The sequence below is a fragment of the Oncorhynchus masou genome, unplaced genomic scaffold (assembly GCF_036934945.1).
Source record: "Oncorhynchus masou masou isolate Uvic2021 unplaced genomic scaffold, UVic_Omas_1.1 unplaced_scaffold_5213, whole genome shotgun sequence".
In the NCBI taxonomy this organism is placed as follows: Eukaryota; Metazoa; Chordata; class Actinopteri; order Salmoniformes; family Salmonidae; genus Oncorhynchus; species Oncorhynchus masou.
In genome coordinates, this window is record NW_027011621.1 from 6,217 (window position 1) to 23,082 (window position 16,866).

The 16,866-nt window shown below is 42.7% G+C and overlaps 1 protein-coding gene across 2 annotated transcripts; it reads left to right on the top strand.

Moving 5' to 3' along the window:
* Nucleotides 1-11,057: 11,057 nt before the first annotated feature.
* On the top strand, nt 11,058-16,197 carry LOC135535860 (NACHT, LRR and PYD domains-containing protein 3-like). Of its 2 annotated transcripts, XM_064962280.1 has the most exons (9): nt 11,058-11,186; nt 11,437-11,603; nt 11,706-13,506; nt 13,590-13,763; nt 14,031-14,207; nt 14,287-14,460; nt 14,913-15,086; nt 15,440-15,486; nt 15,623-16,197. In XM_064962280.1, the coding sequence occupies exons 1-9, from the start codon at nt 11,071-11,073 to the stop codon at nt 16,180-16,182; spliced, it is 3,390 nt and encodes a 1,129-aa protein (XP_064818352.1). In that variant the 5' UTR covers nt 11,058-11,070; the 3' UTR covers nt 16,183-16,197. The 2 variants fall into 2 exon arrangements, with proteins under 2 accessions (XP_064818352.1, XP_064818353.1); XM_064962281.1 differs by lacking the exon at nt 14,031-14,207.
* The last annotated feature ends 669 nt before the right edge of the window (nt 16,198-16,866 follow it).

Genomic DNA, 16,866 nt, shown 5'->3' on the forward strand with positions numbered 1-16,866 from the left:
CCCTCTCCTGTACTCCCTGTTCACCCACGACTGCGTGGCCACGCACGCCTCCAACTCAATCATCAAGTTTGCGGACGACAGAACAGTGGTAGGCTTGATTACCAACAACGACGAGACGGCCTACAGGGAGGAGGTGAGGGCCCTCGGAGTGTGGTGTCAGGAAAATAACCTCACACTCAACGTCAACAAAACTAAGGAGATGATTGTGGACTTCAGGAAACAGCAGAGGGAACACCCCCTATCCACATCGATGGAACAGTAGTGGAGAGGGTAGTAAGTTTAAGTTCCTCGGCGTACACATCACAGACAAATTTGAATTGGTCCACCCACAGACAGCATCGTGAAGAGGCGCAGCAGCGCCTCTTCAACCTCAGGAGGATGAAGAAATTCCGCTTGTCACCAAAAGCAGTGCTCACAAACTTCTACAGATGCACAATCGAGAGCATCCTGTCGGGCTGTATCACCGCCTGGTACGGCAACTGCTCCGCCCACAACCGTGAGGCTCTCCAGAGGGTAGTGAGGTCTGCACAACGCATCACCGGGGGGCAAACTACCTGCCCTCCAGGACACCTACACCACCCAATGTCACAGGAAGGCCATAAAGATCATCAAGGACAACAACCACCCGAGCCACTGCCTGTTCACCCCGCTATCATCCAGAAGGCGAGGTCAGTACAGGTGCATCAAAGCTGGGACCGAGAGACTGAAAAACAGCTTCTATCTCAAGGCCATCAGACTGTTAAACAGCCACCACTAACATTGAGTGGCTGCTGCCAACACACTGACTCAACTCCAGCCACTTTAATAATGGGAATTGATGGGAAATGATGTAAAATATATCACTAGCCACTTTAAACAATGCTACCTAATATAATGTTTACATACCCTACATTATTCATCTCATATGTATACGTATATACTGTACTCTATATCATCTACTGCATCCTTATGTAATACATGTATCACTAGCCACTTTAACTATGCCACTTTGTTGACATACTCATCTCATATGTATATACTGCACTCAATACCATCTACTGTATCTTGCCTATGCTGCTCTGTACCATCATTCATTCATATATCTTTATGTACATATTCTTTATCCCCTTACACTTGTGTCTATGAGGTAGTAGTTTTGGAATTGTTAGCTAGTTTACTTGTTGGTTATTACTGCATTGTCGGAACTAGAAGCACAAGCATTTCGCTACACTCGCACTAACATCTGCTAACCGTGTGTATGTGACAAATAAAATTTGATTTGATTTGAGATGGTGTTGAGAAAAGGAAATGATTCATGTTCCAGGATGATCAACCTTCTTGGGGAGCTGGACCCTGTCTTTGTTCACAGCTTCAGATAAACAGTTGTAGTCAACCCCTGGAGGTGGGGAGACCAGGCAGAGTAGACTGGCAGGATGGTTTAACATGTTCTTGCTGTCTGCTGCTTTAAATCATGGTCACAACAATGTACAGAAAATGTCTGTTACGGATACAGTTATCCTGTGTGTGTGTTTCTTTTCTCTCCTTCTCCCTCTCAGGTGAAAATCATCACTCCCCAATCAATCATCAATCAGAAGACACACCTCCTCCTATTTCCTGACCTATCACAGTTCCTTCCCCATGGTTTAAAAACCCCATCATTTGTTTGTTCTAGAGCTCAGCTCAATCTCTCTGTAAATGTCATGTCTGTAGGTCTCTGTGTTTCACTCTCGCTTTGTGTCTTAACCTGTCTTTTGTTTAAGCACCTCATAGCACTTTGTCATCACCTGTGAGTATTGTTTTTGGTTATGGTGTTTGTGTTTGATTGCTGGTGGGAAAAGGGGGAAACCAAGACAAGTCGCCCATGGGCATACACTACCCGTAGGTGAACTTTGTTAAATACACTAGTTAGAACTGGGCGGACCACCCACTGTATTTTTGGTTAGTTAGTTAGCTGTTGTTAAAGTAGGCTAGTCTAGCTTAGGGGTGTTTTTGAATACTTATTGTTTCTTTCCTTGGGTCCAGCTCAGCCCCTTTTCCTGCTCCCCCCATTACCGTGTGTTTATAAATAAACCTAGAGTTTGACGGTAGATTTCTGTTGTCGTGGTTATTTCGTTCACACTTTTCCTTTGTCACAATAATAATTTGCATGAGTTATGTTACGGGTCTCATTACCATCCCCCCTAGACTGTCGGGCCAAAAGGGATTCGTAACAATGTCAATCAAACATGACCACTATAATAACAATAAACTTACTGAAGGAACAACCACACAGCCTCTCTCCTTCTGCAGCCTCCTGGAAGTGTGGCTCTTCTAGCAGGAGGGTCAGTCAGTCCTATTCAGTCAGAGACTGAATATCAACACAACCACCTCAGTCTATCAGCAGGTTTCCTGTTAGAGGTTCATGAGAGAGACTGAATATCAACACAACCATTCTCAGAGCCAGTTTCCACAGACACATTCTCAGTTACCCAACCAGCCCGGACTTGATCCATATCAACCATCTCTGACGTGACCTGAAAATAGCTGCGCAGCAACAGTCCTCATCCAACCTGACAGAACTTGTCAGGCCCTGCAGAGAATTGTTGTATATTTCCATAGTGGTGTTGGTGTGTCCATGGATTTGTGGTTTGGGTCAGTTAACAATCTGGACAGGTCGGCAGGAAGACGATGGTGGAAGAGACAACGAACACTGAAGACACACTGAAGACAGACAGACACACACAGACTCACAGTTTGTACATTCAGACACATGAAATGGAAACAGTTTGTACATTCAGACAGATGAAATGGCAACAGTTTGCCTACCCGCCGCGCAGGGCAGCAGCTGAATTGTCTGCACCGACCACCAACAGCCCAACAGCCGAGACTAATAATAAAAATAGAAACACAAGACTTAATCGTTTTTTTACAGAAATGTTTGGCTATCATCTAGAAATGCCTTGGAGATCGACGAGGCGATCGCGATTGACCGGTTGGTGACCACTGGCATAGAGCAAAATAGGCTGCTTAAAATACCGTAGTTGATCTATTTACTGCTGGGAAGTGGGTCCAATTAAACGAGAGATGGAACAAATGGTGACCTCGTTGTAGGCCATAATATGATACCCCGTGAGAATGAAAACATCACAGAAAAGGTGAGGAATTTATTATGCAATTATCATGGAAACTAAATAAATAATAGCCTAGGGAATAGATGGCTATTTTTAATTATTTTAAAATGCAAAGATAAACGGAATGGATGTTCTCTCTTCTCACTAACTGTAAATGATTGCATCATGTTATTAACCTTTTTATTGTTATGAATAAGCGTGTCCATCATATTTACACTAAATACTAATCTACTGGCCTTCTTGAAATGCAATACTTCAACCACTAGAAACTGTGCATACGCATGGGTTAAAGTGAGCGGGAAGGAGAGTGTGTGTGCGTCTGTGTGTCTGTCTTCATGTCTGTCTGCGCGTGTGCTTTGTGTGTCTTCGCAAAAACCAATACCTGTTGAACCCGCCCATTGTGTTGAAACATGAAGTACATTTATAAGGAAGCCAAGGAAAAACTGGACACTGTCGGTAGGAGAAAATGTTTCTAAGGTATGTAGCGTAATTTCTTTTTTGTAGAAAAGTGTTTTGGAGAAGTTAGGCCATCGCAGAGAGAGGTGATTTATGGGGTAAGACAATCACAAACGTGTTAAGTTATTACAATACTAATTTCAACTTTCAATAATTATAATTTTAGGTTTCCTTACATTGATGCTGATTCATATTGATCAGCCTTGTCAATATGAATCAATGTTATATTATAGTCTACAGGGCTATGAGGTAGGTAGGGTATGGGTGATTGACTTCACATGATCGTGATTATTGTCTTTGCGCTATAATCTTTGCGCTCTTTCACTTCCCGGAGGAAGACGTGTGTCACGTAAACTAGTTTCTTTGGAGAAAAAAATAGTCAATCCGGTAAAAAAACAGGTGCGGTAATGGGCATTGAAACTAAATCTGACCGATTGATTCGGTCTTATGTAGCAGCATTTGAAATTTGTTATTTTTCTTCATTTGATCAAATCAGAAACAGAGATACAAAATGGTGTATCATACTCTGCATTTGAGGAACAATGGGAAAGTAATTCTGCTTTGAGAGTTGAAACCCCATCATTGAGAAAATGGCCCCTGATGTTTAGGTGCACCTATTGGAGAGCTCTCCTTTGACACCACCCATTCAGCATTGTTCACACCCTCTTAAGCCTTAGCTCCACCCATCTGTTTAAGGATTCACATGTGAGATCATGTGATAAACAGTGAGTAGTGTAGTAAAGATTGAGACTAAAAGTAGTAGCCTACAATAAGGAACAATTCCAGATCAACAGAAAGTGTCCAGATATAAATATTTTATACATTTTAGATGATGCTAATCGAGACACTAAACTGATGGGTCATGTGATAGAAATGCTATACCCCCCAGCCACATCTAGCAACGTGGATGGGTCATGTGATAGAAATGCTATACCCCCCAGCCACATCTAGCAACGTGGATGGGTCATGTGATAGAAATGCTATACCCTCCAGCCACATCTAGCAACGTGGATGGGTCATGTGATAGAATGCTAAAACCCCCAGCCACATCTAGCAACGTGGATGGGTCATGTGATGAAATAGTAGCCACATCTAGCAACGTGGATGGGTCAAAAGAAATGACAATTCCAGCCACATCTAGCAACATGGTGTCATGTGATAGAAAGAACCCCCATATAGCAACGTATGGGTCATGTGATAGAAATCTATACATCTAGCAACGTGGAGTATTTGATAGAAATGCTATACCCTCCAGCCACATCTAGCAACGATGATGGGTCATTAATGCTTATACCCCCCAGCCACATCTATTGAACGTGGATGGGTCATGTTAGAAATGTTTTGCCCCCCAGCCACATCTAGCAACGTGGATGGGTCATGTGATAGAAATGCCACTATACCCCCAGCCACATCTAGCAACGTGGATGGGTCATGTGATAGAAATGCTATACCCTCCAGCCACATCTAGCGGGATGGGTCATGTGATAGGTGTCTCTACAGACGTGGATGGGTCATGTGATAGAAATGCTATACTCCCAGCCACATCTAGCAACGTGGATGGGTCAGAAATGCTATAATTCCAGCCACATCTAGCAACGTGGATGGGTTACTGATAGAAATGGTATACCCCAGCCACATCTAGCAACGTGGATGGGTCATGTGATAGAAATGCTATCCTCCAGCCACATCTAAATGATAGAAATGCTATACTAACCAGCCACTTCTACGTGGATGGGTCTCTACAGAAGGCAGAAACTGTACAGACAAATGGTTACTGACATAGTAGCAATATCAGAAATATATAGTGTCAAAATAAATGATATAAATAACAAGTGTCAATGAGAGAAAGAACTACATAATATACAGTATGTACAAGAACCATATCAATACCCATACCAGTGATACAGTATGTAGAAGATGTTGGATTAATCTTAATTAATTATTGATTAAGGGACCTTAAGATTCATATGTTTTGCTGCAGGCCTTTGAATAGATACTGTTGCTATGTGTCTAAAACGCTGCCACTATACGTTGCACAAGCATCTATATTAGTCTTTGTGGTTAAGCTCTGGCTGTTGTGAGAGTGTGCTTGTAGGCTGGGTCTGAGTCAGACTGAAACTAGATAAAGAGAAGTAACCACTGTCTGGTTTTGACATGTTGATCTTCTGTGACGGTGGACAATGCTAATAAATTCACAGAAGCTACTGTACCAGGTTACCTCATAAGGTAACCTCAGCTTATGGAAACACACATACATTGACGTAGGTGATCATTCCACTAGGGAGTGATCATGGGTATATAGTCTATATAGATAACCAGCCCTTTGGTATGGTTGCAGAAACATACATGCTATGTTTCCATTGTCAAATTCTGTCTGCAGTTGCATTAGTAAAGGTTTGATTGATTTACTTAAAGAAGTTATTGTCTGATTGCTGATTTCACCAGTAAGCCAATGATTGACAAGGAACAAGGAACCTACCCTGACAAAGAACAATATCAATAACCATATCAGTGATACTGGTGATAGATGAGGTAGTTATATAGTATGTAGAAGAACAATATCAATCATATCAGTGATACTGGTGATAGATGAGGTAGTTATATAGTATGTAGAAGAACAATATCAATAAGCATATCAGTGATACTGGTGATAGATGAGGTAGTTATATAGTATGTAGAAGAACAATATCAATAACCATATCAGTGATACTGGTGATAGATGAGGTAGTTACATGTATACAATCAGTATAGGTAAAGTGGCTGAGCAGCAGGATATTTTTTAAAGTAGCAACAACGTATGGTGTGTGTTAGGAGAGTCATGTGACTAGAAGCCCTGCAGACAGTGCTGATGACTGTGAACTCTCCCCCAATGATGAAATGGTCCATCTGAACCACGCATGAACAAGGGAATCTATATTCAGAGAGCCTGTTTCTGTCCTGCCCTTGACTTTTGGTGCAGGACATGTGTTGTCCATAGCTTCTTCGTAGCACAACTCCCTGATCTTCTCAAAAATATCAGTTTGTCGAGCTGTGTCCAGTCCAGGTGGTGCTTGTACAGGCAGACCATCTATGGGAGGAAGGATGTCAGCGTTGCGCAGCAGCTGAAACCTGGTCCCGACTGAGTCCCAACGCTCCTTGGTGACAACAACACCAGGCTTCAGAGCATCAATGCTGTAAAACAGGAAATAACTAAACCAATTGAGAAGACATTACCACCTTGCATAACATCAATTCACCTCCTGAGTTTAGAAATGAAGAATAACCTCATACAATGCAATGAAAATGATATTCACCTGAAGTGCTGGTACTTCTTGATCTGTGCCAGTGGCCTGAAGACCGGAGTCAGGTGTTGTTGCCAGCCATAACTTTCCACCAGCACCGTACCATCCTCCAGTCCAACCAGCTGTGGGATGATGACCCCTGTCACTGTGCTGTTCTTCACAACACCAGCAATCTCAGACAAAGTTTTCACTCTGATCTTTCTGAAGCGCTGCTTGATGAGGCCAAAGGGTTAGGAAGAAATACCTGTCAGCTGTTTTAACAGTCTGTAATGTCTACTTGGTAAATGTTTATAATGTTGACTACCGTCTTTCAATGTAAACTGTAATGTCTTTTAGTTAGTTGTGTTTGGACCCCAGGTGTTATGGAGTCAGCTAATGGGAATCCAACCAGGCACACGAGCTGTTGTTATGGAGTCAGGGGATCTAGCCAGGTAGACGAGCTGTTGTAAGGGAATACCCCCCTGAAATGGACAAAAATGAATGGGAAAACACTGGCATTGGACAAACCATATACACGGTGTCCAATACCACCCATTCTGGCGTTGATTCGTGTAAAGTTGATTGCAAATGCCATATGGCAAATGCCAGTTGTAACACTTTAAAAATCCAACAGGTGGCGTGTCCACCTTGGTTTTTCATATTGGAAATACAACACAAGTCAACATCCAAAAGCAAAATTTTGAAAAAGTGAATTTTCTTTCAAAAACTTATCACCCCCCCAAAAAGTGCTTTCTGGACCGTTTTTCAAAATTCTTTCGATTTTTGTGTCAATTACACATTTATAAGAACTGTATCAACATACTTTAGTCATATTTTACTATCATCATTTTTTTTTACTTGTGCATAAGGCATATGTTTTCTCCATTGGGAATATGATTTCATAGGAAGTCAAAAGTCAAAAGTAAAAAAATATTATTATTTTTTACTTATGCATAAGGCATATGTTTTGTGGGGGCCAAATGTCATAAGAAATTGACTGGCCTGATGAACTCGGGATGGCCGGGCAGTGATTGTTGTTCCTTTCCATCACTCGTTGTGTTGATTTCATCATGTCCATTTGGTGACGTTTTTTCACTGTTGAATCATATTGCAAGTGCATGTGCATTTGCAATATGTTTCAATGGGAATTTACCATCATGAATTTGGCATGCTCAAAAATCATGCAGAAATGCAAAATTGACTGGCCTGATGTACACAGGATGGCCTGGCAGTGATAGTTGCTCCTTTCCATCGCTCGTTCTGTTAATTTCATTATGTCCATTTGGTGATGTTTTCTCACTTTTGCAAAGTCACTGTGCATTTGCAATATGGTTCAATGGGCATTTACCATCACGAATTTGTCATGCTATAAAAATCGTGCAGGAATGCAAAATTGACTGGCCCGATGAACTCGGGATGGCTGGGCAGTGATTCTGGTACCTCTCCATCCCTCGTTAGGGTTGATTTCAGAATGTCACTATGGTGATGGTACCTCACTGTTTAAACATATTGCAAATGGACAAGAGTCACCAGCAAGTCACCGTCCATCAGTCAATTAGATATCATTCTGACACCAAAATGATACAAACAGACACCAAACCCACTTTTTCCAACTCGTTTAGTAGCCAACTATCACATACTTCAGAGCTGGCCCAAAATTCACAAGGCCTTCAGTTTAAACCATAAAAAAAACATAAAACACATAGTTACGTTCTAGCTGCGGGTCCATTTCTGATATTATGTGTAGGCCTAGCTGAGGCGACCCCGAATCCCAAGTTTTGGCTCGATAGGTCATTTGGTGTCCGAGCAAAACTCTAAATGGTGCTGAAAATCCACTTTTTCCATGACTTGCTACGGGGTCCTTGAATGAGCTATCGGACAGAAACGTTGGGTTTTGTCTCTATGGGCCGAGACGGTCGCAATGCACCTAGTCTTGTGACTCTGGGACATTTCTAAATGTCGTCATTTTCGTGATGCAAAAATGAATTGAAGTCATTGCAAACGTACGAGGCTGTTTCTCGGTCCGAGAACCTTCTAGAGCCACCTAACTCACCACGCACTATCGACCTGAGGTCGAGAACAGGATTCTAAAGTTTCGGAACTCTAGGTCTGACGGTTCTTTAAAAGGTCCAACAAGGTTAACTAATGCAGGCAGTGTATGTCTCTACGCACCCCAATGGGTCCCTCCTTCCAAGCTGTGTGTGTGTGTGATTTAGTTTTCCTTTGAAATTTTATGGGAAGAATGACTGATTTACAGTTCATGGGGGTTGCCTAATCACATATATGAAGTTTTGGAAAGATCTGACTTTTTTAACCCCTCGAAACAGCCCCTGAGACACCAATTATGGCACAGGAAGCTATAAGTCAACACACATCCTCATTGGGGTATGCTTTTACAGAATCCTGAGTTGTAAGTCTTTACGTTAAGAATTGACTGATTTACACAGGGTTGAAGCATAGAATCGACACAGGTAGACCTCATAGTGGTCTGATGGAATGTCATAGAAGACAGGTTCATAAGGCATTCATAACCCACATAGGCCTCAGGTTGAATTTCGAGGTGAAGCCAATGTATTCCTATGGGAGAGAAGTCAATGCAAACTTTCTGATGTAAACACCTTCTTTTAACTGTGAAAGGTTAATGCCACACAGTCAAGGTTAGGCTTGCATAGATCGGGAGGACCTTAGGAACATTCCTGTGGTTGAATTGTCCTTCTAAACCCAACGGTTCCGCCGCTGTCACCCAAAAGCAAATGACATTGTGGGGCAGGCTTCATTTTGGGCCTACTTTTCTCATGGTCGCTGCACTCAGACCGAGCGAGCTACGGTCAAGCGGGATATCTCGTTGAACTCGGCACGGCCTAGATATTATGTTTATGCTATTGCCTGCTCTCTGTGTCTTGAGGCACCACACTTGTTCACTCCATCCTTGCTGTGTGTGTGAGAGCTTATCTTTGACATCTGCTGGGAGAAATGACTGATTTACAGTTTAGGAGGGGTTACCTAGTCACACATATGAAGTTTTGGAAAGATGTGACTTTTTAACCCTTCAAAACAGACAGTGTGACCCAATTAAAGGCACTTCTGGTTGGCACAGGAAGCTATAAATAAACTCATATCCTGATTGGGGTATGCCTTTACAGAATCCTGAGTTTTAAGTCTTCACGTTAAGAACTGAGTTATTTACGGAGGGTTTAGTGAGTGTGTGTTATTTCAGAAAATCATAGAAAATCACAGAAATCTCGCAGAGCTCCGCAGCACACTTTAAAAAGATTTGTATGAACACTCTGCAACTGGATCCTTAACTGTTAAAAAAAACTATCTTTGAACATCACCAATCTGTCATTGTACGATTTCTCTTAAATGACGATAGATAAATGGCTGGTTCTTTCTTTATTGACACCGGAGGCTCCTTGACTTGAAGTGGAAAAATAATTTCTCTATTTTCATTTTGGACCTTTAATCCCAGAGAAATGGCCATAACTCAAAAACCATTGAGGCCTAGACGCCATCTTGTTCGGGGCCAACTGCCCAAAATTTGATTATTTTATCAAATGGAAACCGAATATCCGACAAAGTTCATTTGATGACTTCCCGGTAGGTCCGGCCCTGCCGCTCGGCCCCGACGCCGTCCGAATTTTACAAACGTTTTCGGACGTCTAGTTAGGGACCGTACATTTGCAATATGGACTTTCTCACTAACCATACAGCAAATGTCAAAATGTTCCCTTAAGGTATGTTATGGAGTCAGGGGATCTAACCAGGTAGACTAGCTGTTGTTCTGGAGTCAGCGAGTGGGGATCTAACCAGGTAGCCTAGCTGTTGTTATGGAGTCAGGGGATCCAACCAGGGAGACTAGCTGTTGTTATGGAGTCAGGGGATCCAACCAGGAAAACTAGCTGTTGTTATGGAGTCAGGGGATCTAACCAGGTAGACAAGCTGTTGTTACTGAGTCAGCTAGTGGGGAACCAAACCAAATTAATAATATTGGACTGTGTATGTTTAAATGCAACAAGAAGTATCTGAACTCTGACCTCTGACAATAAAAGTGTTGTCATTGTTATTCAATGTTCAGACATATTGACTGTTCTGTTATTTCTTATTGAAGCTGAGTGAGCTGTGACTTACATCAAAAACGAGTCTCTCTGGGAGAGAGAGGAGAAGACCACTGCCTCTAAAATGAGTCTCTCTGGGAGAGAGAGGAGGAGACCACTGCCTCTAAAATGAGTCTCTGGGGAGACAGAGGGGGGACCACTGCCTCTAAAATGAGTCTCTCTGGGGAGACAGAGGAGGGGACCACTGCTTCTAAAACAAGTCTCTCTGGGGAGACAGAGGAGGAGACCACTGCCTCTAAAATGACTCTCGACACCAGTTCAAAGAGGTAAGAGATGAATTGCAAAATATACATTGCAATTAAAAAAATGTAACTACTGAAAAGTGATCCCAAATGACATGGAATGTAGATCTACATAATTAATTTAAAATACCAAACATGGATTTACCAATTGCAGACTGTAGCTTTAAAAGAAACATCGGGACTTCTATAAGTTCCACTATACAGTTGTTAAAATGAAGTAGATGAGGTATTAATGTGATATTGATGAGGTGATCTGTCTCCCTGTTTTGTTCAGTGTCCAGAAGCCCAGAGCAGAGTCACCTACAACCAGCCTGCTATCAATGAAGAGTGATCAGCCACCTGCTTTCAGCCAGGAACCATTGCCAGATGACAATAAGGAAGTGGAGAGTTTGGACAGTGAGGATGTATTAAAGATCACACACAACCTTCTGGACAGAAGAAGTAAGACTGTGTTTCATACAATATTACAAAGAATGGTACAAAGGCCTTTTTTAAAACATACAAGCAAACCTATGAGTCCCAACTCTCATTGTTTTCATACAGGTCAAACTCTGCTGACAGTCCAACAAGACATCAAGGCTAAACTGAAACACAAGTATCAACACATATCTGAAGGAATTGGACACCATGGAAACCAAAGTCTGTTCAAAGACATCTACACAGAGCTCTACATCACAGAGGGTGGAAGTGGAGGGCTCAATAATGAACATGAGGTTAGACAGATAGAGATGGCATCCAAGAAACGAACCACACAAGAGACACCAATCAAATGCAACGACATCTTCAAGCCTTTACCTGGACAAGACAAACCTATCAGAACTGTGCTGACCAAAGGAATCGCTGGTGTTGGAAAAACAGTCTCTGTGCAGAAGGTCATCCTTGACTGGGCTGAGGGGAAAGCAATTCAGGACGTTAATTTCATGTTTCCTCTTCCTTTCCGTGATCTGAACCTGAAAAAGGACCAATACAGTCTGATGCAACTTCTTTCCCACTACTTCTCAGAGCTGAAAGAGATTGACAGCATTGAAGATGGTGAAACCAAAACTGTTTTCATTTTTGATGGTCTGGATGAGTGTCGACTTCCTCTAGACTTCAAAAACAATGAGAAGTGCTGTGATGTCACGAAGCCAACCTCAGTGGACGTGCTGCTCACAAACCTCATCAAGGGGAATTTGCTTCCCTCTGCTGTACTCTGGATAACTTCACGACCTGCAGCAGCCAATCAGATCCCTCCTGAGTGTGTTGACCAGGTGACTGAGGTACGAGGGTTCAATGATCCACAGAAGAAGGAGTACTTCAGAAAGAAAATCACAGATCAGAATCTGGCCAATGAAATCATCGAACACATGAAGACATCAAGGAGCCTCCACATCATGTGCCACATGCCAGTCTTCTGTTGGATATCAGCCACTGTCCTTGAGATGATGCTGAAAGAGGCAGAGAAGGATGAAGTCCCCAAAACTCTGACCCAGATGTACTCACACTTCATACTCATCCAAATCATTGCGAAGAACAAGAAGTACAACAAAGCCACAGAGACAAACCCAAAGGAACTGTCTCAGTCAGACAAAGAGATGATCCTGAAACTGGCCAAGCTGGCTTTCCAACAGCTGCAGAAGGGCAACCTGATCTTCTATGAGGAGGACCTGAGAGAGTGTGGCATTGACGTCACAGAGGCATCAGAGTACTCAGCATTGTGTACAGAGATCTTTAAAGAAGAATCGGCACTGTACCAAGATAAGGTCTACAGCTTTGTGCATCTGAGCATTCAGGAGTTTCTAGCAGCAGTGCATGCTTTAGAATCATGTCTGGGCAAGAAGGAAAATGTTTTCTCCCCCACTAGTGATGATGAAGAGAAGGAGTCAATCCAGTTGTCTGACTTACACAGGACAGCAGTGGACCAGGCCTTGAAGAGTGAGAATGGACACCTGGACCTGTTCCTCCGCTTCCTTCTGGGTCTCTCACTGGAGTCCAATCAGAATCTGTTACGAGGCCTTCTGACACAGACAGGAAGTACAACACAGACCAATGAGGAAGCAGTTAAGAGAACAGTCAGGTACCTTTCATACAAGATCAAGGAGGAATCCTCACCAGAAAGGATCATCAACTTGTTCCACTGTCTGAATGAACTTGGTGCCAACTCTCTTGTTGAAGACATGCAGACCTCCCTGCATTCAGGAACTCTTTCAGAAACAAGACTAAAACCTGACCAATGTTCAGCCCTGGCCTACCTGTTACTGATGTCAGAGGAGGTGCTGGAGGAGTTTGACCTGAAGACATACAACACATCAGAGGAACGTTATCAGAGGTTGCTGTCAGTAGTGAAAACCTGCAAGAGAGCACTGTAAGTTCTGTTATTGAGTTGATGTTTACAGTGTCATTATAATGAAGGATTTGTATATCTAACAGATTATCTCCTCTCTCCAGACTGGATCACTGTAAACTCACATATAAATCCTGTGAGACTCTGGCCTCAGCTCTGCAGACACCAAACTCTCCGCTGAGAGAACTGGACCTCAGCTACAATGACCTGGGAGACAGAGGAGTGGAGCTGCTCTGTGTTGGACTAACCAGTCCACTCTGCAACATACAGACACTAGTGTGAGTTACATATCTTCGTATCCACTGTCTTTATAGTGTTTATATATTTGTAGTAATTATGTTTTTAACATTATTTGAACATCTTCTTAAATATGCAGAAACATTCATCAAATGTGATAAATATATGACACTAAAGTTAAATATCTTGACTGAGTTAGTATGTATTTAACATTGGTTAATCATTTTCCTTCTGTTATTGTCTTAATGCATCTCATTTCTTAAAGCTTTGCATATTTAACAGTGTATCAACATATCTCCTCTCTCCAGACTGGTAGACTGTAAAATCACATATGAATCCTGTGAGACTCTGGCCTCAGCTCTGCAGAACACCTCAAACTGCCCCCTGAGAGAACTGGAACTCAGCTCCAATAACCTGGGAGACAGAGGAGTGGAGCTGCTCTGTGTTGGACTAACCAGTCCCCTCTGCAACATACAGACACTAGTGTGAGTTAAATATCTTCAGTATGAGTTATTATGTGGAGGTTTTAAACATGTGTTAATGATGTGCTCTTCTGCCCTCTAGTCTTGGTCAGTGTGGTCTGACAGAGGGTTGCTGTTCAGATCTGGCCTCAGTCCTGAGTTCACCCAACTCACAACTGAACCAACTGGAGCTGGGAGACAATGACCTGCAGGACTCAGGAGTTACACTGCTCTCTGCTGGACTGGAGGATCCAGACTGTAAACTACACACACTGGGGTAAGTACAGCTGTTTCAGTCAGGTCGGTACTGAGCTGAGTTACACTGCTGTCTGCTGCTGGAATGGAGGATCAGACTGCAAACTACACACACTGAGGCAAGTAAGAAAATGTTTCAGGCATGGTACTGAGCTGAGTTACACTGCTGTCTGCTGGAATGGAGGATCCAGACTGTAAACTACACACACTGGGGTAAGTACAGCTGTTTCAGTCAGGTCGGTACTGAGCTGAGTTACACTGCTGTCTGCTGGACTGGTGGATCCAGACTGCAAACTACACACACTGAGGTAAGTACAGCTGTTTCAGTCAGGTCTGTACTGAGCTTAGTAAAGCAAATACTGTATAAACCTGATTTTTCGTCACAATGTTTGTGTCATGGACAAATGTATTCGTGTCCTACAAGATGATTGACATCAGTACATCAACCTAGACAGCTGCTGTGTCTCTCTGTAGGCTGTCTGGCTGTCTGGTCACAGAGGAGGGATGTGCTGCTCTGTCTTCAGCTCTGATATCAAACCCCTCCCACCTGAAAGAGCTGGACCTGAGCTACAATCACCCAGGAGACTCTGCAGGGGGACTGCTTTCAGCTGCTCTGGTGGATCCCACATATAAACTGATGAAGCTGAAGTAAGTCAGAGTAGATGTCCTAATAGTGTGAGCAGCGGTTGTGTCATATATAGTGTAGTAGGGTCAGTAACATGAGGACATGATGGTAGAATTAAGGGGACGTTTACCCAGCAGGCTGAGCACTCCAACACAGCATACATCATCACCACATGAATACTCTTCTTCTGCATCTCTGATATCCTGTTGGAATTGTACTCTGTTCTGTATGCAGTGGGTAGGATAGAATACCTGCATGTCTCTAGTAATGTATGTCTCTAGTAATGAACTGGACTCACACCAGAACACAACAATATGGTTTAAATGTTGACTGCTTCATTAGGTCTTTGTCAGTCAATAACCTGTTTCTCCTACAGTGTGGATCATGGTGGAGAGTGCAGGCTGAAATCAGGGCTGAGGAAATGTAAGTCTCTACAATCCTAATTAACTGTATACTCAGAACTATATTAACATAGTAACTAATCAATACTTGTTCTGTACCTACAAAACAACATTTTATTTGAAGATGTGGTTTGATTAAACTCTCATTTTGTCTACAGATGCCTGTTATCTCACCCTGGACCCAAATACAGCAAACCCATATCTGATACTGTCTGAGGGGAACAGGAAGGTGACATTGGTGGAAGAGAAGCAGCGTTATGAAGACCATCCAGACAGATTGGATCATCCCCAAGTTCTCTGCAGAGAAGGCTTATCTGGAGGTCGATATTACTGGGAGGTGGAGAGGGATGGTGACGGGGCTTTCATTGGTGTGGCGTACCAAGGAATGAAGAGGAAGGGAGGGGAGAGTGACCGTAGGATTGGACACAATAAGGAGTCCTGGTGTTTAGTCTGCCATGATAGTGGTTATAACTTTTACCATAATGGAGTCATCAGATACAGCCGACCAGATACTTTTCCTGTTTCTAAGAGAGTTGGGGTGTATCTGGACTGGCCAGCTGGTACGTTGTCCTTCTATAGTGTGTCCTCCTCTGGTACAGTGACACACTTCTACACAGAACACACCACATTCACTGAACCCCTCTATCCTGGGTTTATAATGTACTCCTCCTCCTCATTGACCCTGTGTCCGATAGATGACAAAAACATTCAGAGGTGAGTCATAGCGATGTTTCATCATTTGTTTTCCTCTTGAATCATTTCTACAATTAGATTAGTAGTAGTGGTGTGTTTTAATGTGTTCTGTTGGACCTACAGACAGTTAGATTAGTCGTAGTAGTGGTGTGTTTTAATGTGTTCTGTTGGACCTACAGACAGTTAGATTAGTAGTAGTGGTGTGTTTTAATGTGTTCTGTTGGACCTACAGACAGTTTGATTAGTAGTGGTGTGTTTTAATGGGTTATGTTGGACCTACAGACAGTTAGATTAGTAGTAGTGGTGTGTTGGGTTCTGTTGGACCTACAGACAGTTTGATTAGTAGTGGTGTGTTTTAATGGGTTATGTTGGACCTTCAGACAGTTAGATTAGTAGTAGTGGTGTGTTGGGTTCTGTTGGACCTAGAGACAGTTAGATTAGTAGTAGTGGTGTGTTTTAATGTGTTCTGTTAGACCTACAGACAGTTCGATTAGTAGTGGTGTGTTTTAATGGGTTATGTTGGACCTACAGACAGTTAGATTAGTAGTAGTGGTGTGTTTTAATGGGTTCTGTTGGACCTACAGACAGTTAGATTAGTAGTAGTGGTGTGTTTTAATGTGTTCTGTTGGACCTTCAGACAGTTATATTAGTCGTAGTGGTGTGTTTAATGTGTTCTGTTGGACCTACAGACAGTTCGACTGTGCCTACC

Coding starts and splice junctions, on each gene's coding strand:
- LOC135535860 (XM_064962280.1), top strand. CDS start 11,071: ATGAGTCTCTCTGGGGAGACAGAGGAGGGGACCACTGCTTCTAAAACA. Junction 13,764..14,030: donor TGCAACATACAGACACTAGT/GTGAGTTACATA, acceptor TCCTCTCTCCAG/ACTGGTAGACTGTAAAATCA. Junction 15,487..15,622: donor GAAATCAGGGCTGAGGAAAT/GTAAGTCTCTAC, acceptor TTTTGTCTACAG/ATGCCTGTTATCTCACCCTG.